The 25940-nt window shown below is 25.7% G+C and overlaps 2 protein-coding genes across 2 annotated transcripts; one reads left to right on the plus strand and one right to left on the minus strand.

Moving 5' to 3' along the window:
- The first annotated feature begins 6240 nt into the window (after nt 1-6240).
- Nucleotides 6241-15532, plus strand: LOC145837339 (transcription factor RFX4-like). Its single transcript, XM_082945110.1, has 11 exons — nt 6241-6307; nt 7015-7190; nt 7777-8000; nt 8330-8424; nt 9415-9584; nt 11393-11558; nt 12057-12271; nt 12816-12980; nt 14096-14272; nt 14507-14645; nt 15060-15532. Exons 1-11 carry the CDS (start codon nt 6241-6243, stop codon nt 15530-15532), a joined length of 2067 nt encoding a protein of 688 aa, XP_082801236.1.
- A 5962-nt stretch (nt 15533-21494) lies between these two features.
- On the minus strand, nt 21495-25940 carry LOC145847162 (uncharacterized). Its single transcript, XM_082953533.1, has 6 exons — nt 25637-25940; nt 25289-25435; nt 24665-24831; nt 24272-24383; nt 23448-23651; nt 21495-21825 (listed from the first exon to the last, which is right to left on the minus strand). The coding sequence occupies exons 1-6, from the start codon at nt 25918-25920 to the stop codon at nt 21687-21689; spliced, it is 1053 nt and encodes a 350-aa protein (XP_082809659.1). The 5' UTR covers nt 25921-25940; the 3' UTR covers nt 21495-21686.

The following is a 25940-nucleotide window of genomic DNA, read 5'->3' on the forward strand; positions in this document are numbered from 1 at the left end:
AAATGAAAAAACATATGAATACAATACAGGCCAAAGAGTAAATAAAAAGGTTGCCAAGTTAATAATGATTTCTACACAAGATTTTTATGTAAAAATTAGCTTTAACTTTTGCTATTTTACTTTTTTTTTAACATTTAGTAATGATCTAGCTAATAAATCTTTTTAGTTTCAGAGATTAAATATTTTTTTTTAAACTCATCACAATTTAAAACTCTTGACAGCATAAACTTAATTTAATTATTATTTATTAAAGTTTTAAAAGTTGAAAACAAACTTTTTATTTTCTAGTTACCAATTTATTTTTTCTAGTTACCAGAAGCCTGGACTTTTGTATGCTGTTAGACAAGCTCACTTAAGTCAGTAAATTTAATTCATACTAAATCATAAGTAAAAACTATAAACTATTTACTTAGAGATGGGTTTCCCAAGCTTATCTCCATAATTGCCCCCATAGGCAAAAACTTTTAAAATTGTTGCACCTTTACTATTTAATTACCTATTTACTTTTCTTTCCTTAATCAGGGTTGCCACTTATTTTTACAAAAAAAAATCCAGGTTTCTACAAGTACAATTTTTGGTCTATTTTTAGTTTAAAGCTAAGTTCAAGGTAAGAAACTGTGTTATGTAGTATAAAAACACTGAAAAGATACTGTAAAGCTACTTTAAATATGTTTTTTTAAAAAATAAATGTTTGATGATGACAAAAATTTTCTGTTTTTATGATAGATTTATTGAGTCAAATCAAAATTTTACTACTGAACATGTGAAAATTGTTAACATTCCAGGTTTTTTTCAAAATTTATTAAATTCCAGGTTTGGCAAAGTGGAAACCCTGCTTACTGGTCATAATCCCCTGATAGCCAAAATCATCCAAGATGAATAATATTGCATACATATTGGCAAAACCCTGACTATTAGACTTTTGAGCTATATGACCCTCAATATACCCAGGAATTGTCCTGAATATCATAAAATAATGGCAGTAACTAGTCAGGGTCACCAAAAACTAGTTTTGCAATAGCCTGGGTTTAATTTAAGGTATTATTTCAAATTAGGCTTAATTTACTAATTTATTGAACAACAAAAAAAAAGCTCAAAATATTTGGTCCTGAGACCAGGTGCATGAAGAACCTTTTGGTTATCGAGTTGCACTCTTCTTGGATACCTTTTAACGTCTTGCCCAGGACAACTAGCCTTAGGATAACACTTATATGTTAATCACTAAGAGCACTACTGTAAGTAAGTATCATTTTATTGTTTAAATTGGTTCTTTAATTTTTTTAATTCTTTCTTTGGGCTTTAATCTTACAACTTAAATCTCTTGGAGTAAATGTGTGTTGTATAGATAAAACTCTTAATATTATACAATTTTTTTATTGTATTTAATAGTTTAGCTATAGCCTGAAGGTATAGGAGTCTAAATGATGACTTCGGAAACTACCTGAATTATTTGGTGCAAGATCAAACCCCATAACCACACATACAAAAAAATCTAAAAGTTCACTAATATATGTACAACTTTTTTTTTAATCTGAGGTTTTTTCTAAATGTGTCAAGTTTTAGATTTTTATAAGTAAACTTGGTCAACCTGAAGTTTTAATTAACATTAAAGTCTTCAAACTGAGTTTTTAGTATTTTTATTTTAAAATCCAGTGACTTTTTATTTACATAGCTTATCAATATTTTAGATAAATGTTAACTAATGTATACAACATATATATATAATAGAGAGTTGAGACTGATGCTCTTATACCATTAAAAAATAAATTAGAACATTAAATCATTTAATTATTATATTTAAAAAAATTTAGTTCTTTATTTAAAGACATAGTAGGTGTGAAAATTAAAGATCAATAGAAAATGATGAAGGTTTTAATTATAAACTTTATTAATGTTATTCAATTATTATTTAATAAGTTTAAAATGATTCTTATTAAACGCCCCTATCTTATTTCTCTATTCACTTAAAATTGTTAATGTTTACGTGGATAAGTTAAAAAAAGCCGTTTTGTTCTTTTAATGAAAAATTTTTGTATAATTTAGTTGATAATCTTTATGATAAATCTGAATAACAATTAAAATGCTTTTGCAAACTCTTGATATTGAACTTTTCTAATAAAGAACTAAAAATTCGCATTTGTAGAGTCTACACTAACAAATGCTTACTGGATACTAAAAAACATTAAATAAAATTGTATTAAATGCTGTACTTTGATACTAAGTTTCATTCATTAAAAAAACTTACATTATAACTTGTACAAATAAGAATATTAAATATAAATTTTGTCTATTTAACTCATTTATGAACTTTAGAATTGTACTTATTAAAACTAGTATTACTAAAGTTTTTGCAACAAAAAAAAGAAGATTAATAGAAAAGTAGTCGAAATTTAAAGAGTAAAAAATAGATGCATAAAGATAAAATCTTTAGTAACTCAAGCTCCAAAGTTAAAAACGACAGAGTCTAGTAAAATATTTAGCGTCGGCTGCGGTTAGAAGGTCGCTCCTTATTGACTTATATTTTACTTTTTTTTGTTCTAAGTTTTAAACAATAAAACTTTTTTTGTTTTATTTTTTAGATATTTTGGTAAAGTGAGCTAGGGTAGGGATAAGCCTCATTTCACCTCATTTGCATAATGTTATAAAGAAAAACATTTCTTAAACTTACAATTGCCAACTCAAATATTTGCGCACTTGGACTAGTTGCTTTGATTCATAGATTTATTTTTGTTTGTCTAAGTTGTTGATAATATTTATCACTAGTAAAACTTTTATTTATCTTTATAATCAAGGCTTAAACGGGATAAGATTTCATGTAATTCATAATTTAGTTTTAGCTAGTGTTTTGCATTTTAAAGTACAAATTAAGTTCTTAAAACGAATTCGCAAATGTTTACTACAAAAGTCACTTTTCTCGTAAAACATAATTACAATATGAAAGTAAGAAATTTCAAATCTTATAAGTACATCAGGGCTGGGCAAACCAAGGTCATTTGCGAGCCAAACACAGCCAACAAAGCAAAAATTTGCGGCCTGTGATGTACTTCTCAGCTAAAATCGTACATTTTTTAAAACAATTAAAAAAAGTTTTTGTTAGAAAAATTTACAATTAGGCTCCTAAAGCTTTTTGATTGATTACTATAATTATTTTAAATAACTGTGGACCGCAAAAAAAATTATTTAGAAAATCAACTCGTTACTTATAAAAAGCTGCCTATCAGATTTACATTAACTTTAACATACTTTAAAGTTTATGAATTTTTTTTACAAAAAAGCAGGCTAAAGATATGGTTTTGTAAAAAGTGTTTTAATATCAAAACAAAAGTTTTTTAATATAAATAATTTTTTTTGATATTTTCTTTGTAAGTGCAAAAAAAAAAGTTTAAACCTATTTTCTTATGCATTATTCCAAAAAAAAGCATTTTAAACAATTTTTTCAATTCGTGTCTTTTAGGTAAATGTTAAAGTTATTTTTATAAGTTAAACAAAGTTAATAAAAGAGCAATTCACTTTATAAAAAAACTTATGGTTTTAGTCATTATTAAAATGGAATATTCTAGATAAAATTTGTAACATGGATATTTGAACATAAGTATACGATTGAAAAAAAAAAGTCAATTAGAAAAAATTTAAAATGTAAAAGTTTTATAAATATATAAAAATATATATAATTGGAACAGGGTAAAAAAAATATTCACAGGTAGTTTTTGTGAAGTTTATGATAGTTTTAGGAGTACGTGTTCCCGTTACTACTCTCGAGGTTCGAATAGAACTTGCTGTCAGGGCTTTAAAGCTCGGTGAAAAAGTAATTAAAAGGAGAAGTGAAATGGAAAAAATTGAAGAATGAAGCATTTGTATGAGAGATGTTTGTGGTACAACTAGTTCTGCTGAAAAAAACGTAAAATTTATTAGAGGGTAGAAGCACAGAACCTTATTTAGGACTAATATGCTTTTTATGTTATTTACTATTATAAGAACTGTAATTTAACTACAAAAAGTAAAGTTAATAGAAAATAGAACTGTGTATTCAACAACGATTACAAAAATTTGAATGAAGTCTGTGAAAAAAACAACAATTAAAACAAATAGTGGAATAAAAAAACCCATGTGTTTTTGTAAAGTAACTAAGGATTTCTATTTTGCTGAAATAAAAGCAGTGCTTTAAATCTAAACTTAAACTTTTAAATCTATGTTTACAAAATCAAAAACTTAAATACAATGCAAAAGTAGTTTGTAAAATAAATTAAATATAGTCATAATTTTACGATATTTAAAGAATTAAGGTAAAATAAACTTCAATGTTATACATACGTGGATAAATCAAAAACAAGTTTTAGATGCAATTTTGTTGTTATCTTAACAGATAAAAATATTAATCATTTGTATTTTCATTTTCTACCTGTGTATACTAGTTTTAGTTTTTTATTGATAAAATCATAGAAATAGTTTACAGGATAAATTTAAAGAAAAAAGAAGCAAAAATGTTGAGTTACTATACAGTTTACTGTTTCTAATGAATTTGTTTTTTGAAAATGAGCTTATATTTTTTATAACAAGTTTTAAGATTTACATTCTGGCTGCAGTATTTAAATTCCTATCTCTAACCCAAAACCTAAGCACTAACTCCTAAAAAAATGCACATAAAAATAGGACTTTCGATTAATTAAACTTAAAATAATAAGAAACTAAGTTTTAGTAAATAACTAAAAAAGTTCTACTGAAGGCCACAGTGAAAATCAACAACCTTTGTTTAACTTTTTTTTGCTGATAAACCTTTTATTTTACCGGTTTTTAGGTAAAATAATAAAATATGTCAAAACCGTTGTAACTTTATTGGGATTATACAGAAAATTTTATATTCAACTAATGATCATATAGACTCAAAAATCATCCCATGAAATTTAAATTGGGAATGTATTGTTTAATGAACGAAAAAAAGCGCTCAAATATTTGGTCCAAGAACCTGGTGTACGAAAAAACCTTTCGGTTATCGAGTCATACACCAGGATACAGTTTAAAGTCATGTCGAGGACAATTACTAATAAAACAATCAGTTAAACAAAATGAAAAATGAAAGAAAATAAAATTAATAAAATAAACAAACTTTAAAATAAATTTATGAAATTTTCTTTGTTATCACGATATAGATCCCTGAAACACATTTATCCAATATATCAGATAGTTTAGAGAGTGTTGTAATCAAAAACAATAATATTTCACAATAAATTAAACGATTATCATTGAATAATCAAAAAAGGTATGTACAACTTTTTTTCCTAAAGTTGTTCTATATAAACAAGTACAAATGTTTTCATTTTATTAAAAGTTCATTTTGATTATAAAATCTGCCTACTCAGTAAATTGGTCGAAAAAGATTACTTTTTATAATCTTTACGTAGATTAAAGTATATTCAACATTTAAATAAAATAAAAACAACGACCCGTGACAGAAAATGTCTACAAACTAACAGCTCCGAAACTTTTCAAAGCCTATACACACTAAATAATTAATAAAAACTATTTTATACCACACAAAAATCAATATGGATTGTTTGTAATTGCTAGTATAAATTATATTTTACCTGAAAAAAAAAGTTTTTGAAAACAAGATAAAATCTATAAAATAAAGTAGATTACTACTGATTGAAATATTCTTTGAAGAGTAAATTAATTATTATGCATTTTTTGAGAAACATTGGTACAGAAAACATTATTTTTTAGAACTAAAAAAAACATAAAATTTAGTAATATTTTAGCATTACAATATTCATGATAAATAGAAAAAAAGACCTTTATTTACTAAAAAATTATAGCATTCAATACTTGTAATTATGTAAAACTAAACTACGAAATTTTTTTTTGATTATTTAAAATCATGAATTTTCATTTAAAAAATACTAAAGATTTATTTTAAAAAACAGAGAGTTTAATACACTGTTTCATATTATTTTTTATGTATTAGTAATTTTTTAAGTAACTTATTGTTAAAATGCCTTCTAGTACTTTGCGTTTTCAAACATATATTCAAGAAAGTTTACTTCATTCGAATAGTTTTTTTTATAGTTACGTCATAATTAACTAAGCGCAAGCTTGTTCAGTCCTAAGCAAAATATTAAGTTTGATGATTTTTATTCTACACTTGTGTTGTTGCTTGAAAACAGTTTGTACATAGCAACTATTTTATTTTAAAACACAACTGATTAAAAAGTTCAAGTAATGCTTTCTAATAACTGTTCTATGATGAGTCATGGAAATCGAAATAGACAAAATGAGCTAGCTTTGGTTGATGAAATGGGAAACACTGTAGGTAAGTAAATAATATCTTATTTTATTCTAAATAAAACATTTTATGAAGTTTAAAAACCAAGCACAATGTATATCTTATTAAATATCCTATCGTTAATATACACAAAAGAAGTTAATGGAACTACTATTTTAGGTAATTCATGGAAAATACTCAAGCTTTGCAATACAAATAAGTTATCCTGATTGTAATTAACTAAATAAATTATTTTTATATAATTATTTAAAATATAAATTTAAGCGTTTGTTAACAAGAGATCCTAGCGAAACAAGTTCACTTGAATATATAATAATAACAAATTATATAGTATCCTTCTTTTATTACACTGACATATGTTTCTATGTATTAAACGAGTCGACACACTTCAACTGAGCTCTGTAAAAAATAAATACTGTTTGGAAAGAATAGAAGCCAAAGTAGATATATACATGTGTCCATTAAAAATAAAAAAACAATTGCTTAATTATTACAAATTTAGTTTTATAACAGTCGGATTTATTGAGTATTTTATCTATTATTAACCTATAAAAATCTATAGCAATTATTTTATATTTTTAATGGACACATGTATATACCTATTTTAGTTTCTATTCTTTTCTTACAGTATTTTTTTTTCAGAGCTTTAACACACAGAAACATATGTAAGTGTAATAAAAGAAGCATACTGTATAATTTGTAAAAACTATTTTTACTAAAGTGTTTTAATAAAGGTCTTCTCGTTGCAAATGATCAGTCGCAATATCCAGTACAAAACAGAAATGATGTACCGGTACACTTAAAATATCCTGTACCGTGTACTAAGCTCGCTAATGTAACTGTTGAATGGCTGAAGGAAAATTTTCATGAAAACAAATACAATAGTCTTCCAAGAATTATAATGTTTGAGGTATTTATAAAATTAAATGTTTTTATTTTTAATGTTTCTGTAAAATTTGATAAGTTGAGAAAAAAATATCTCGGTTGTGTTTTATATATTTTACTTACAAAAAATTGTATAAACTTTAGTAATTTTTATAACAATTTCATTAAATAAGTATAAAAAGTTTATTTTGTAATTGAAACAAGATTTAAGTATAACATATGTGTCAATGATAAACCAATGCATTATAAAAAATGAATTTAGTTTGAAATATCTTTAATGATTTAAATTATTTTCTTTCACTAAGTACTTCTGTTTGCACATGTAATAATCTTAAGCAACTAATAAATGCTGAGGAACAATTTTCTATCTTAAGAATAGTTAAACGTTTTTATAAAAGCTTGCCCTTTTTTAAACTAGTAATATTTAAACTTTTTTCAATTGTATTGTTTTATACAAAAATATCTTAACTTTTCATTAAATTTCCTATATATATACACTTAAGTTTTAAGAGTTTATACATTTTATTGTTAACGTTCTTTCAAACTTAAAAGAAAAACTTGGTAGTTTCAGTGAATACCTGTGCAAAAAAACTGGTATCTAAATTTTACAGGAGTATACCTCCTTTTGTTATGGCTTAGACATGAAACCATTCAACCAAGCTGTGTTTGGAAAAATTGTTCGTGCCTGTTTCCCAAATTTAACTACTAGAAGACTTGGAGTTAGAGGTCAGTCTAGGTACCATTACGCTGGTTTGGACGTAACTCCCACTTCCCGATACGTTCACAGGTTCAAACAAATTCAGGAAAAACGCAACAATGTACGCGCAGTAAACTCGTTAGTTGTATTTTTGATTCTGTTTTACTTAAAGGTGTGAGAAAGTTTATGCTATTTTAATTTCTATCATTAAAAACAGTTGTGAAAATATTAAAGTTTGTAAAAAAATAAAGTTTTGTATTCAACTTGTGAATAAATATAGTTTTTAATCAGTGATAAATTAATAGATAGCAAAATGTAGCAATAACATTTTCGTGAAATCATTGTATTATTCATAAACTTGTTTGAAGTTATAGAAAATAAATTGTTAAAATTACAGTTTATTTTCTATTTATTTATTTAAGCTTACATACAGTATTATATAAAACTTTTCAAATAACAAATAACAGGCGAATGCGAAAAAAGAAGGTAGCAACAGTTAAACAACAAGTCGCTGGGCATTCAAATCGTGCTGAGAAGCTAAAAATGACTAAATCATCTACAAGTAAATATTTAAGTTATAATTTGTGGTTGCTTATATTTTAACCAAATATAGTCTTTAAGTTTGCATTATTAGAACTTCTGTTTTTAATTTAAAATGTCACCATTTAAATAAACATGACTATAAAAGGCACTAGAAGTTATAATTTGTTAGTAAAATAGTTTTCTAATGTTAGGCAAATTCTGTTTCTAAACTAATTATTGTAAATTATTATTAACTTTGACTCTTGAACTTGAATCTGAAGTAAGTTGGTTGGATACTTTGAAATTATTTTATTTGTATGTTTTCCAAAAATTTAATTTGTAAAATATCAAGATAAAAATCAGGCAGCTTCTATCATTTTACCTCATCCAACTAAACTCTGCATTTATAAAGTTTAAACAATCGTGTAGTTTCTAGTATAGCATTTAAAAATCATAATCAACTAGTTTAAACTTACACTACCAAGATTTTTACTTTGACTAAATGAGTTAACAAAATAATACCTATATTTATTGAAAAGTATTAACTTTATGTCGAGAATAAGTACAATTTATTTTTTCCATAAACGTTGCAACTTTTTAGCCCTTATAACTTTAGTATAACAAGCTTAAGTTACTTTGATACTTTTAAATCGTTTGAATTTTCATTGGGCTTGTATTGTTTATAGGCTTTGTATACTAAAAACTTTAATTATACTAAAGCAGAGTATCGCAAACTTGAATGTTTTTACCACAATTTAATAAATATAAATTAATGTTTTAATCGAAATATACCAAAAAAGTCGGCTTTTGAAAAGAAAACCATCATTTCTATGACTTTTTGCTTGCTATTATTTTTATCATGTTGATATTTTAGTTTGTTTAGACGTTATTTAGAAATTATGAACTAAGCAAATAAATGATCTTTCTGTTTTTTAAAAATTTTTCAAAGTATTTGTAATTTTTGTCGTTGTTTACAATTAATATGTTGACCTGTTTATAGCCAGATATTAAAACAAAGTATTATTCACAGTAAGTCTTGATTCTCATTCACTTACAACTTCAACTTATCCATGTGCAAGTGAAGTCGACTTGAAATTCAACTGGTCTTTGGATGTAGTTAAAGAGTTTTTGAAGTTTTACGTAGATTTCAATAACAAACTATTCAATCTTATCACTACTCTTGATTTTGAAAAAACGATGGTTAGATTTTATTCGTGATTTAAAACTTAAACCATATTTATATATATTTGAATAAATAAATTTTAAAGTTAAACTGAATTTTTTTATTTAAAATAGTTAATTAAATTTATACGATTATAGTAACTTAATTCTTTCTAATATTTTAATGATCAACAAATATATCTTAGTTTTTTTTTTTTTTTTTTGAGGGTATAGGGGTACATGCACTATTTAAAATAGTCTTAAAGGATTTCCATATTTTTTAGTATTTAGGTATTTAAAAAAACAAAAACATTTAGAGACTGCTAAAAGCAAGATTTAAAAAAAAATATTTTTGTCCTTGTTTAAAAGAAAAATCAGTTTAATTTTGATACAAATTCTTAAAAGCTGTTTCAAAACAAAAATTCACAACGTGAAATTAATTTATTCCAAACTAATTTTTGATAATGTTTATACTACAAAATATATTTATTATAAATAATATACTAAACACAAAATAAGGACAAAAAGGTAATATTTATTTTAAAAGGTTATAGTAAACCAATGATTTTATAAATAATTAAAATCAACTGTGATAGTATTTGAAGTTCATACACTGTATTCTAAAAACAATATCTTTAAAAAAATATTTAAACCTTAATCAAAAGCAAAATAATTAAAACTGTTTATAATTTTCTTAAACCATTATGATTTATAAAACATCAATTTTAAATAAAGTCTGCAGTGTATTCTTATTCGTTTAAAAGAAGAGGAATTATACACTCAGGTTAATAAAAACTGAAATGAGATAATTTTTATTATTATCATTATTATATTGTTTATTGTGCAATGTTGGACTCAGGCATCAAAACCTGAGCCACCTAAACAGGACACACAAAAAGAGAAAAAGAAAATAAACTTATATTCAAAACTTTAAGATGAATTATATATATATATAAACATAATTTAAATGAAAACACAAAGTTAAACACAATATGATATACAAATGAACTAAATTAAAAATTCTATTAAAAAAATTCAAACTAATATATTACTTAGTACACACAACAAAGAAGTTTGTCTAAAATCATCGCTTATAAAACAAAATTCATAATTTCAAAATAAATAAGTAAACTAATAGTTTGTAGGGGGGAGGCGTATGGAAACGAATATTTTTTATTTTATTTATAGTGGAAAATTAGTGAATTTTACTGGTATTTATTGTATTTAAATCAAATCTTTTTAGCTTTAAACGAAATTGTTCTACCCCCTCACAAGATACTATATCCTGAGGTAGTCTGTTCCACATAGCTTTTGCTCTGTGAAAAAATGCGCCTTGCCACTGACTGTTTTGAAAATCATGTTTACATTTTATTTTCAAATTATTTCCTCTTAGTTGATATTTATTTTGAGACAAATTAAAAAACTGGTTAAAAAAACTTTTATATTTGCCATTGATAATTTTGTAAAGAGTTAAAAGAGAGTTTTATTATAGTTTAGTTTATTTTAAGTTCAATGAAGTTTGTTAAATTATTAAAGTTATCCTGTCTTAATATATATTTAAATATACCTTATTAAATGTAAATGTTTTTTTAAGTTTGCTATATATTTATGCTAAGCTTGTTTAGAAGTACTCAGACGTATTTCATTTAGTTTTATTTAGAAAACAGTTTTATTTAAACAGTAATATGTATTACCTTATTTGAAGTCCCTAGTAGTGTTGACATTTTTGTATCTTCGTTTAAAGTTTAATAAGTTACTAGAATATCAAATGTTTAAATACTATTTAAGTATATAATAAGCCTCATTTACAAAATAAGATAACCTTTTGTAACAATTGTAAAACTTAGGATCACCTGAGAAGTTTCATTACGAGTATACCTGAAAATTGTCAAGATATGGTGGAGTCGACAGAAATTTGTCGTTTAATTTTTCTATGTGATGATGTTTTGTATCAACAGGCAACTGTTACTCTTTTACCAGATTGTTTGGCAACTTTGTCCACCGAGTTCAATGGTTTTTTTAAATAAATCGTTTTTATTGTATAGTTAAAAAAATTAAATTTAACTTTTATTAAAACTAAAACATGTTTTGCTGAATTTACGTACTTATTTAAAGCTAATAAATATTCTGGTTAATAGCTAAAAATAAGAATGAATTTATTAAATATGTTACCATCTTTATAAAAACTCCGTCGAACTTGTCAAAACTTTGGTTTATAAAATTGAAATAATAAGTTTTTCACTAGAGTATAGTGAAATATTTTTTGTTGTTTAAATAAAGTTAACGTAAATTTTAGTTTTAGGTTTTACTTTTCTTGGATTTAAAATAAATAAATTTAATCGGAAAATAGTATTGTAGTCGTTACTTAAAAATAAATCCTTGTAGTATGAGAATGTCGCATACTGACAGATAAAAAACTCAGTAGGTTAATATGTGTAAAAATACTTATTTTTATTTTTTATATTAGTTTTTAACAAAAAATTAAGCAGAATTAAACTTTTTTTTTACCAGTTTCCATTCGCAAATACGCGAAAACGCTGCCAATTTGGATAAACGAAACGTGCGAAGAAGCAAGCAGGTCGCTCAGCTGCATAAACCCGTCCGTATTTCAAACGCGCATCACAGCTGCAAAAATTTGGTGCGACTACGTTAGAAGGGTGACCACCCTGTGTCACGTGACCAAAGAAGCGAGAAAGACACTTGCTGATCCGGGCGTCGTTGTACAGGTTGAAAAATAAATTTCTTACATATTAAGTAAAGATTAATTTGTACGTTTCTTAAGTAATGAGCACGTTTTGCTTTTTTTATTTTATTCAAATTTACTAACATTTATTAACAATGAACAACAACGGTATCCACGACAACCTACGACCGGTTTCGTCCTTGTTAGGACTCATGCCTGCCTTGTTAGGACTCATCAGGCAGGCATGAGTCCTAACAAGGACGAAACCGGTTGTAGGTTGTCGCGGATGTTTTGTTGGTGATCGTGAAGTGAAGTTCATTGTTTATTATAGCAAAAAACATCTCAACTTTGTTGATGATGGCCGAAATAAACACTACCTATATAGATTTATTAATAAGTGTCTCAAAAAGTTATACATAACTTAGTATAGTAAGGTTTTTGACCATTGCCGGCTAAACCGATATGTTTTCTCGACAACACAAATAGCATTTGTTGTTGGTCCTACGGTTTAGACTATTTTTATAATATGTAATAAAGTAAACGTTCTATATGAAGACAACATTTTTAACACAAAACTATCTTTAAAGCTTTTGCGCAATTTACAAACATTGTCAATGAACGATACGGTTGAACAGTGTTCATTTGCTAGTTGCTACAATTACCAGAAGGATAGTGAAACTGCTTTCAAGGAGACTGGCAATGATAGATGGAAGAGCAAAGAACTTGTTATGGCCTTTACTAAACTTTTAGAGGTGAAACAGAAATTTTGTTTTCTTATTATAAGATTTAGTTATCTCAAAGTAGCTTATCGAAAAATATTTAGATTTACTTATTTTTCTATCAACCAAAGCATTTTAAGTAACAATATTTACTGTTGTAAACATAGTTGGTTCCGGTTTGTTTCAATATGTTTGTTTTCTTTATTTCTTTAATTTTTTATTCTAGCTATAAAAATAAAACATATAAATAAAGAGACGACACAGAGCAGGGATTCCCAAAGAGGGTGATTTTAGAAGCTCAGTGTGCAATTTATTTTAAATGATGGGCAAAAAGGGTGATTTTTGTATTTATCTTACAGATATTTCAGCTTATTGTTAAATTTTTGTTTTCTGGGGTAAAGTTAAAAAAGGATTAGTACATTTAAATGAAGTAGAATATACTAAACCATACTAGTATTTCAGTTTATTATTTAAATTTAAAAACTAAATTTCTAAAAAAATGTAAGGTAAGCCTTAATACTTTTTTTTCTAATAATAGATACTTGGGTAAATTGAGTTTAATTTGGTTTGTAAAGGTGTTTTATTATAACATTTATAATTAGTTTATTATATGTTTTATTAATTTGTTCATCACAAAAAATCAAACATGTGCTGAGTTTTTTTCAATGTTCTGATAGTTAAGATTGTATATACGCGATCTTATTCTAAAAAGTATACTATTTTGCTACCAAGATTACCACTCGTTCTGGATAATCTGAGAGCGTAAAGTTTAGAGTTTTGTGCTTAAAATATTATTTTCTTGTGCACAAAAACTATTAAAAATTATCTAGTATGTAGTCTAGTTTTTAAAAACCTTAAATTTTGATTTTTTTTAAAGATTTGAAAAGCTATCAACCAGTTTAAACTGTTTTGTTTTGCACGATGTTAAAAATTTAATACTCTATCATATCATCAATATTAAATTCCACAATAAGATTGTAAAAGATTTAGTTACGTTTAAAAGATTAAGCTAAATGTACTTTAGATCAGGGGAAGTTTCTTGTTTTATTTTGAAAATTCGGCAATTTTGGGTCGATAAGTTTGGGAAGCCCTGATCCAGAGTTTGTAGATCATTAAATCTTACAAAATTTCAAAGAAATTTTTTTTAGAAAATGGTATCAGTCGAACGATTTGCCGTGTTAATCGAAAACATAGTTAATGAAAACGCTGGCATGTTACCTGAACCCAAGCCAAGCTCACCTGAAGAATGTTTTCAAGTTATCACTGAACAAACAAGACTTTTCATGATGAAGTGGTCTATGTACGGGAGCAAAATGCTTGCTGAAGTTAATATTTTGTAAATTAATTTTAATTGATATTTTAAAAAGCGTATTTTTGTTCTTATTTTTAGAATTAAAGCTTTATTAATTTGACTTGCTTTTATTAAGTATAAAAACTGAAGATTTAATTTAAATAAATATTTAATAAGTCGTTTTAAATATATTTATAATTATTTACTTCTTAAAGTGTTCATATTAGTTTTTTTTTAAAATATATGTTTATATAAGTATTCTTCACAGATAACTTTAAAAGCAAGTGAGTCAGTCGGAACGTTTCATCTTGTAATGTTGTTGTTCGGTGATTACGTCAATCATATTATATGTCTGCGCCAAGAAAGAGCTGATCGTCTCAAGCGTAAATGTGAAATAATTAAAAAAGGTTTTCATATTTTATTTATAAAATCTTGTTTCGTTTTTTACTTATTGACTATGATGAACGATATCCAAAGTCATTTAAAAACTGTATTTAAAAGCCTTATAATACTATATTGAATCATAGTTAAAAAAGACAGCTGGTCAGAAATATAAACATGCTTTAAATATAGAAAATCAGTTCTTTTTATATCATTTAAGTTTTTAAACTAGTTAACATTTTACAAGGTTTAGATGTAATTGAAAACTTTTTCACTTAAAAGTTCAGCTTTGATAAAAAACTTTGTTATGGAAAAGTTCTTTTAAGTTTTACGACATTAGTTTGACTTCAGTAAGGTTATTTGCTTTGTTTTAGTGCCGCGTCCACATGTTAGCACCTACAAACAAAACTGGCTTAAATTAAATAAATATACGAACGTAGATTCCGCATACTTGTTGTCCACCCAACGGCGTGCCTTGACGAAAAGGTCATCGGGAAAGCAGCAAGGAAGTTGTTCAGCATTCTCCCAAGTCGTCTCCTTACCCAGCCAGCCACAAATCCTTCCCAACCATCAGGTGAGGAGCAGGTTCAGTCACCCGACTCAGTTCTTCGGCGGTTTCAACCACCCCCCCTCCATGCTACCCCACAACCAGCCGTTTTTGCCGCCCCAGTCGCAAGTCTACCCCCAGGCGTTCTACCAGCCCGTCCCGGCCGCCGTCTTTCATCCGGGCCAGCCGGGCGCGAACAGGTTTGCAAACCACAGCATGCCAAACAGCATGATGGTGGACCAGCAGATTCCCAGTAACCATGACGCCAGCTCGTACTACCTGCTGACCCCGTCCGATCCGACCAATGTCCGCACTAGCACCGACTCGGCTTCTTCCGGGGAAAGCAAGTCGTACAAGAAGCTTTGAAAAATCAAGTTACAGTTTAAAGGTAGCAGGATGAATATCTTACTTACAAACAACCTGACCCGGTAGTATAGCATGTTGGTTTTAGCTGAGTTCCTCGCTTTTCTTTTAAGTTTTTTAAAATAGTTTAGATAATTGGTTCTTTCAGTACGTAAAATAGTTTAGCTTTGAATGCAGAGTTTTTATTAGAGTTGTTATTTGCACCATAGACTATTTATTATTGTAGCAGTCTCAGTTGTTTTGAGTTTAGTTAGTAATGTTTAGGCTTTTTGTGTTATTTGTTAAATGTTTATAAATAAATTAAAATAATTACCACCATTAGAAGTTTTTGTTTATTTGTTAACTACTTTTAATATTATTATCTACTCTACCAGTTTTTTCTCAAAGTAAAGTATTTATAAAGTATAATCTATAACTATATCATCATATTGACTAACTATCACAATAATCTTAGAGTATATTTTTTAACAGATTTTTTGTAGGCTTAAAACTTGAAAAGTATCTTAAACTAGGTATTTTTTATTTAACTTAGTATATATCTTAGTCTTATATAAAGACTTTTACTTTCTTAACTGCTCGATTGCATTTAGAACATATTATAGATGTTTTTACCTTACTAAATTAATCTTTTCCTTATGTTTTTAATAAAGTTAACTTCAATTTCTAACTTTGGTTAGTTGTTTTAAACGTTTAAATCATGTTAAACTAGTAAATAAAACTGTATATTTTTCTGATAAGTCTGAGCATGCAATTATATCTAATAGTTGTTTTAAAAATAATGAAAACCATGATAACTGATTAAAAAACATCTATAAACAAAATTAATTAAACAAAAAAACTACTAGCAAGATATAACTTTGTCGATATTATACTACTATTTTCTTAAAAAGGCAATATATTTATTTTTTTAGTTTATGTACAATAGATTATAGTTGACTATAAAACCTATTAGATAACTTTGTTCAAAGAAATTTACTTCTTTTAATAAAAAAAAAGAAATTGTGTCCTTTTTAAAGTTATATGTTTTTTTAGAAGATTAACACTGTTGCATATCTTTTAAACCTTAAATTAACATGATTGGTTTTATTAAGAATATAATACTTAACATATTTCTTTTTAATAATATATTTACATCTTTTTCATTTGAATTCTTTTTATATTTATAATATCTTAAATATTAACATTAGTGCGAAGTAAATATTTTATTCACTACTAGGTTTCGGTGGTAAAAATTTTTGACTTGTCAAGTTTAATAAAATAGTAAACCGCACTGAACAATGTTGCTTATCTATAATGTTATTCTGAAAATATAAACAAAACTAAAATGTTGCATGTTCAAAAATTTCAAACCTTTAAATATATAACTCGGTAAAGTTTGCCCTAAATTTAAAATTAAACTAATGTCGCGAGTAAAAATTTAAATGTAATTATAAATATCTAAAAATTTATACTTATAATCTCAAAAAAAAACAATTTTCCTAATCGAGTTTACTAGCTGTTAAACAAATAAGCAGTTTTAACATTTCTAACTTTTTGTATCGTATATATAACCAATTTAAGTAGATTTTGATGAGACTCTCAATCCCATATGAAGCTTGCTTTTTAGGACTTTTTATTTCTTGTTTCAATAACTTGTTTTATAGTATTAAAATTTGGATATCTAACTGACAGAGTTAACTAAAATATCTCATCAAATACTATTTCTTTAATGATATTAGCATGAATAATCGACAAGAAGAAGTCATAATTAATTGTATAAGCGTACTTCTATAACAAGTGTAAAAAAATTAATTACGAATGTACACTTGTATGTATACCATATTTATTTGAAATTACTTATTAATAGATCTATTTTTCTGATATATAAAAGTATTTTTACTAAAACAAAATGTTATTTACAAATCTAGTTTAGTAAATCCAGTAATGTTTTGCATTTATAAATAGTAGTGATGTACCGGACTCACCATCCGGATCCGGCCGGATATTGCCATTTTTGTCTGATATCCGGATCTTGATATAAAAAAAAGATCCAGATCCGGTTCTGGCCGGATCTTGATTTAAAAAAAAGGTTCGGGTCCGGCCGGATCCTAACAGAGATCCGGCCGGTTCGGATCTAGTTAGTAAAAAAGAGCATACAGAAAAGTATTTTTTCAAAAACAAACCCTGTGTAAATTAAAAAGAGTCATTTTCGTCAGTTAAAATTAAACACCTACCGTGGTTGGCTCATTTTGTACACGTGACTAATTTACATTTGTTTACATTTAAACTATGAAATAAACATTTCAGAAATTCAACTCTTTACCTATGTTGTAAAATTAAAAACTTTACTACCAAATTGTCAACCTTATGGCTAGCTGTTCTACTGACTATTAGATTAAAGTATTTTTTTTAGTTTCAAAAAACCTCGTTCTGACTCAGGCTAGTTTATACTCACTCTAGCTAGTTTTTTTTTGACTTAAATAGTGGCAACCCTGCTAGTTTGAAAATTTTTGAGAATTTTTGAAAATCTTAGGCTGCCTCAGGCTAGTTTTGTTTTTTATAAAAACTCAGGCTAATTTTAAGATTTTTTGAAAAACTCAAGCTAGTTTTTTTAGATTTTGAATGAGTTTGAGCTGATCCAGTTTTCAATATTTTGTTATTTTCTAGTTAATGTTGTTCAAGAACTTGATTTCAGATTGTTAATTGTAAATATTACCTAAAATTGTCAACCTTGTGGCTAGCTGTTCTACTTATTATTGGATTATTAAAGTTATTATTTCAGTTTTTAGAAACCTCATTCTGACTCAGGTTAGTTTATACTCACTTTACAGGGTTCCCATATCCCTAAATTTTTCTAGATATCCCTAGATTTTTGCAATTATCCAAAAAAAAAAACCCTAAATTTCCCTTTATGAAATTGAAAAAATCATGAATTTCCCTAGATTTTACTTTTTTTTTTAGTGCTGGACCAATTTTTATGATATATATATAATATAACAAAATTGACATATTATGACTCACTATCCGGATCCGGCCGGATATTGCCATTTTTGTCTGATATCCGGATCCGGCCGGATCTTGATATGAAAAAAATATCCTGTTCCGGTTCCGGCCGGATCCTAATTTAAAAAAAATCCGGTTCCGGCCGGATTCTAATTTGAAAAACTATCCGGGTCCGGCCGGATCCTAATTTGAAAAAAAAAATCCGGGTCCGGTACATCACTAATAAATAGTGAGGTAGTAACTTTTTAAATTTCAATCTGTATACTAAATTATTTTTATCTAAGACTAATGTTAAACATTATTATTCTGCAAACATTTTACACAACAAATTATCAAACTGGACTTTTTGTCCTTTATCATTGTCCTTGAAAATGACGTTAAATTGTATCCAAGTAGTGTACCGAAAAGTTTCTTTGTACATTAGGTTCTAACACCAAATACTTTGAGCGCTTTTTTTTGTCGTTCAATACACAATACTTTTAGAACATTATAAAGGTTTAAAAAAAATGTTCAGTTTTAATTTATACATATGGTTTTTTAATAACGAGCGAGAACTTAGCTTGAGAGCGTTTTTTAAGAACTTTATAAAAATGTCCAAACTTAAGACCCAAGTATTTTCCTATCTTAATCGCGAATTCAATTTTTTTTTTAATCTTAAGAACGGTCCTTTGATTTCAATTAAAAAAAAATCCGTTGAATTGGGGTTTGAGATTTTGAGTGGGGCCCATTTAAAAATTTTGTGTTTTTCTCTATTTTTTTATTTATAAAACCTTTTCTCCAAAAATAATAATTTTTTTAAACATACTTATTAAAATGAGTTTAATGATGTTGTAATTTTTTTTTTTCAATTCTTTTTATACCTTAAGCCTGAATAAGCTTTTCAGAAAAATTCCAATTTTGCACGATTTTCGTTTTCAGATATACAACTTTTTATGCAAAAATATGATATTTTTTTAGTAATTTTTATATTTAACAAATTTGTATAGTTATGTTTTATGATGTTGTTTTTTTTTCTTTTCAGATTATTATTGCTTTTAAAATATATGACCAATACAAGTTTTACCTAAACTCCTAGCACTTGAGAAGAAATCCCTCAAATAGCATTGCTAAGAATTTAGGTAAAACTTGTATGGGTCATATATTTTAAAAGCAATAATAAACTGGGAAAAAATGTCACAACATCATAAAACATAACTAAACAAGTGTATTAAAAACAAAAATTACTAAAAAAATATCATATTTTTGCATAAAAAGTTGTGAAAAACAAAAACCGTGCAAAATTGGAAATTTTATGAAAAGTCTATTCAGGCTTATGATATAAAAAAAAATTGAAAAAAAAAAAAAAAAAAAAAAAAAACAATATCTTAAAATCATTTTAATAAGTATGTTTAAAAAAAATCATTTTGAAAAAAGTTATTATTTTTGGAGAAGGTTGTACAAACAAAAAATAGAAAAAAACACAAAATTTTTTAAATGGGCCCCACTCAAACCCCATTTCAATGAATTTTTTTAATTAAAGACAAAGGACCGTTGTTAAGAATTAAAAAAAAAAAGTTTTTAGTAAGCTATTAAGATAAGGAAAATAATTGGGTCTTAAGTTTGGAAATTTTTATAAAATTCCTTAAAAACGCTTTCAAGCTAACGCTCGTTTTCTAATATTGTTTATGCTATCTTAGTACAAAAAAATATATTAAGTTAATCAAGATTGCCTCAATAAAAACTATTAAAATTGAAAAAGCCTTAAAAAACATGATTAAAACTTTGAAGTAAAATTGTTTTTTAAATTTCATTAGTAAGTATGCCGTTATGTTTTAAAATGCATAAATACCCAATTAACTTTCTTTGAAACCAAAGTCTTAAAAAAAACAGGTTTTTTTGAATAGAAAAACAATTCTTTTAAATAAAAAACTAAGTGTAAATTAACCGTAAAAGCTATCTTTTGTGCTACATTGAATAAAAAATTATACAATAGTATTTATCCAGCAGTAATAGTTCCAATTGTTGCGATGAGAACATTACCACAATTGAGTTTTATTTTTAAACAGTGCTGTTATAGATAAGACTATCTTAAATATAACGGTTATATATTTTTTAGTTTTGTGCGCTAATTTATTTTAAAAAAATGTATAACAATATAAGTTTAAGAAACCAAAGCAATAAAAACTGCTAGATACCCTACCAGCTTGTTTTTGATTGAAAATTTAAAGTTTTAATCTAAATAGCAAATAAAATTACATAATTGATATAACATTTGCGTGAAAAATAAAGTTCTTTTCTAGGGTCGGTAGACTCATATAACTACTATAAAAAGTCTTTTGTAGGCCGCCACATTTTAAAAATCAAAAAATTAAACGAAGTAAAATCTTGTGAAATAACGATCAAAAAAGTATTACTGTTTACTTTTAAAAGTAAAAGTAGCAAAGTTGTAAATTTAAAATTTTAAAAGCTTAATTTCAGTTGTATTTTTCAGCTAAAACATACGTCGCTCCTCGGTCGTCATAACTTGCTGATCTATATAATCTCTTTTGACTATTTGCTATTATCAAGTTTTGTTTTCCAACTTATTAGAACTTACATTCTAATTTCTGAAGGAATTTGACCTGAGGTTGTTGTTGTGTTTTTGCTACTGTCACGCGTCGCCACAACATTGAAATTATTAATTTGATTAAAAAAATAAAATACTTAACAAACCTAAACTCGTTTGAATTTAAAATATTAGAACGTGATTGTGATTTTTTTTCATCTCTAGCTTAATATTAAACAATTTGTTAGAAACAAACTCTTATGCTATATAAAACAATAATGTTTTATAAAAACAAAGAGACGAATGTAAACAAGTATCGTAAAAAAAAAGCTTTGAAACGTTTTATTGTTCGATATTTACGAAATGAAAGATTATGTTGCTTCGTTGCTGCTAAATTAAGTTTCTTATGAGCTACTTTTGATGATTTTAATTGAATCAGTGTTTAATCGAAATATTTATGACCACTAGCTAAAAATATTACTTAAAAAAGTTTTAAAAAGTAATACTTAATTCATCAACATTTAGATAAGTTTTAAATAGTTAAAAAAATCAAACAATGTTTACATCGACAATAACAATATTTTGATATTTTCAAATGTTTAATCACAGTGCTTTTTACAATCATACTTAATTAATGAAATTAACTACTTGTTACGAAAAGTAATTAAGTAGTGGTGTGAGAAACTTTAGTGCAGTATTGAAAGTGCAACGAAACTTTGGGTCTGGATTACTTAAACATTTGCACAGCTCTAAGTATTGATTTTGAATTACGGGATAACTTTGGAAAAATCTGCATAAAAAAAAAATTAAAAAATGTACAAATTTTTAATTGAAATTATCGATTTAATCATTATTTAGTTTTTAGATGTATATATCAATCAAATTTTTTTTTGATTATACTAATTTGAAATGTTGAGTGATTTTTCAATTTGTTTAAAAAATAAATTTTAAGTTTATAACAATCAAAAATATTTTAGACTAATTAAATAGTAAGAAAAATTAAATTACAACTCAAATAAATTTAACTTAGAAGTGAATTTATACGTTATATATATGTAACTGCTATTATTATCATCATATTAAACACTGTTAAATTTGCGCTTAAAGTTTAATGTTTAAAAGGCAAACTAACTTTAGAAACTACTAAAAATAGCAAATACCTTATTCTAAATTATTATTTGAAATATATTGTAATTTTTAAATAATTATTAATTTAAAGTTTTTATTTTTTAAATCTTCTCAACTAGAGTTTATCTTAAAAAAGTTAGTAGATGCTTTTTTTATTCAAGATTATGCAAACTAAAACACATTAACAGTGATATGTAAATACCAAAAAAAAATTCCAGAGACAATTTTTATTTCAAGTAATTTAAGTAACAATAAATAGTTTAGTTGCTGAAACTAAAAACCAATTTTACTATATATTTTATCTACTAACACAACTTCATAAAAAATACTTGATAAACTTGTTATTACAACTTATAAATATTGGACATAATTTAAATTTTCTAAAACTGTTAAAAATAACTTAAATGTTATTAAAACAAAAGGTAAAATATACGCGGTCAATTACCTGGTCAATTAAGCGCAATAAAAAAATCCTTAAAACTTTTTTAAAACGTGCTGTGGTACAGAAATAAAAAAGTCATATCGGAGTATAAAATGAACTATTATAAAAGAATAGAGTTCTTATACAATTAACCAATTAAAATACTAGCTGTAGTTGATTGTATTTTGTTGAACTTTTAGAATTTTGCTCTTTTAAATTGTAAAATTTATTAAAAGTTTGAATAAATTTTTCAATAAACGTTCTTATTCTGTCTCAAACAATTAAGACTAATTTAGACGATTATAAAACTAATTGCAGTTAGTTTAAAGCTTATACTGTCTAACAAAAGGCTTTAAAAAGGGTACAATTAGTTTTAACAACCACAACAAAAATCTTAACTTTCTTAATACAACTGTCTTAAAAGAATTAAAATATTGCACAAAAACATTTTTATGCTATATATGTTATTCTTAAACATAAAACATATATGTTTGTTAAAATTTAAAATAGTAAAACTTATTTTGTTAGCCTAATTCGAACTAGAACATCTTTTTCAAACTATAAAAATTCTAATTAATATATCAAGGTAAACTTAAAAAGATCTGAAAAAAAAACAAAACAGTTGGGAAAAAATAGATTTTATAAATGTAGTTTCTTTTAGAACAAACTTTAAAGCGTGAAATTTAAAGCATAAACAAAACCGAATTCTTTCCAACATAAAAATATAAGCACATATGCTTTAAGAAATGCAGCTTACGTTGTTTAGTTTACACAAAACAAAAAAAAAAGTGGATATATTATTCAATCTAAAGAAAATTTTAACGTTAGAGCAAATTTTATAATCGTATCAAAAAAAAACTAACTTAGAAAGTTTTTTAAAATACCAGTTTGTGATACCACAGGCGTGGATAGATGCATCATATCCTCTGCATTTGTAGTTTTCGCAAATGCCGTATATATCGTTGCAGTCTTTGTATATTATATTATTGAGCGAGTATTCATTCCAGTGTTTTCCAAGAGGGCCAATGCAGTCGCTGTTCGTTTTACATGTCCTTCCGGAGTAAACTCTAGCAAAAACATAGTAAGAAAATTTAAAATTATTATGATTTTTTTTTTTGCAAAAAAAAATTAAACTCAAACAAAATAATAAACACTTTATTTTACTTACTTTTATTTTAACAGAGTGATAAGTTAAATTGATAGGTTAGAAATAATTTGTTAAGAATTTTTTTTTCCGAATTTTAAAGCTTTCTAATAAAAGCTGATATTTAGTTTGTTTAAATACTATTACAGTTCATGCGAACTCTAAAAACAGCTACTACTATGCCGCTATGACAGCATTTAAAAGTTTTAAGATTTATTTCTTGTGCCATTATCTATAAATAGATTTACCCTAGTTAATAGTAGTTTTTTAAACACTATCGATAATTGAAAAAATTATAGTGCATGAAAAACCAATTACAAAGTTTTTCTAAAATTGTGCATGTAATTACACTAGTTATAAAACATTAGTTACATGGTTATAAAAGAAAAACTTTTTCTTTATTTTTTCACAATAATTTTTATGTATAATATAGAAAATAATTAGTTTTATTATTTCAAACAGCTAGAAAGTAGCTAGAAAGTAGAACATTAAAATAGCCTGTAAAAATAGTTTACTAAACTAAAAAAGATATTTTTTAAATACCTTTTGTTTCCGTAATATGTGAAAGAATCTACATCAGCTAGGTATACATTGAAGTTTTTATCTATCATAACATTTTTACCACTCAAATCTTCAAATATAAAGTGAGAATGTTCTGTAAATTAATTACTGTTCAAGTTAAAGCTGAAAAAAACTAAAAAAAGCTAAACAAGTTTAAACTCAGAATAGAAAAAACTACTAGTTCAAATAAATCTTGTTATACAAAAACTAATACTTCGGAAAAAAGCATACATTTAGGTCATTAATTTAGCTTGATTAAAAAAAGCAATACAACGATCTATATAAGCTCCAAAGTTTAAAAAATAAAAATAAAAATTTTAAATTAAAGCTTAAAACGTTTGTAAATCGTGTTTTAAATAATTAAAACTTTTTTACCAAATAGTTTAAAAACATTTGCAGTGTTATAAGCAAGTTTTAAGGCACTCAGAAACGGGTTTTCGTCACTTGAAATAAGATTTAGCAAGTGTAAAGCATTTGCGCAATAATTTGATGTTCCTGTATCGTTACAAATATTTTCTCCTTCTATCTTTTCCACTAGGTAACTAAAAAAGTTTGTTATTCGTTTTGTAAATACTATTTAACACTTATTCGTTTTTATCTCAAATAACACTAATAGAAAAATAACTTTGACTAGATAAAATTATTTAAATAATTTATTAAATTGAAAAAAAAAACGTATAAGCAAAATTCTAAATAAAATAAAAAAAAGTGAAAAGTTGTTTTATAACTTTTTTATTTTGATTATTGAGAACAACTAAATATTTGATATTTATAATATTTATATTTCTCCTTTTAGTAGAGTTCTTTCCTATGAAATAATAACTTTTTTACAAGTTATTATTCAGAACCAACTAAAGCATGTTTAAGAATTTTTTTTTAACTAGTTCAGCTTTATTACATATAAAACAAAAAAAAAAAATGTATTGTTCTTTATTTCATGAAGGTTAACAGTTTAAAAAAATTCATTAACTTAATATAACAAATTTATAAACTACTTACCTTATTTGGTTCACTTGGGTACAAACTCCATAAAATTTTGGAATTCCCGGGTTACCTTGAAATTTTTTGAGTATTTCAACTTCATCTTTTGCATTATTGTACTTGTATATGTTGAACATGTTAAACGGTTTTTCATCGTTAACCTCTCTATAACAAAGTTTAAAATTTAAAATTAACAAATACACTTTTGCTAATATTTGTTTTATTCGTTATCAGTAGTTATTAAAAGATATAATGAAAAAGCACAATGAAAGTTTAAAGATTCTTTTTAAATTTTAATCTGATTTGTATTATACTGAGATATGACTTTTGGTAAACTGTTTTATCTAAAACCTTTGCAAGTCTTACCTAAATGCTTCTTTTAAGACAGCATTCCTATTCTTTTTGTTATAAAATATGTTCACAAGAGACACACCCCTGTTACCTACCTTGTTTTCTGCAACTAACTGCTTTGCAGTTGATTTTATGTCAATAATTCGATTACAAGTTAATTCTTCAGCATATGAAGAGTTTTTAATCATAGTAGTAAATTCTAGTATACTTTTTTTTGAAACAAAATTTCTAGTATTTACCTCTTTACATTGTAAAACATCTATCTTTCCTACATTTAGAATATGTATATTTAAGTTCATGACAACAAAAACAATAAAAA

Source organism: Thalia democratica, chromosome 1 (assembly GCF_965202585.1).
Source record: "Thalia democratica chromosome 1, ktThaDemo2.hap1.1, whole genome shotgun sequence".
Classification (NCBI taxonomy): Eukaryota; Metazoa; Chordata; class Thaliacea; order Salpida; family Salpidae; genus Thalia; species Thalia democratica.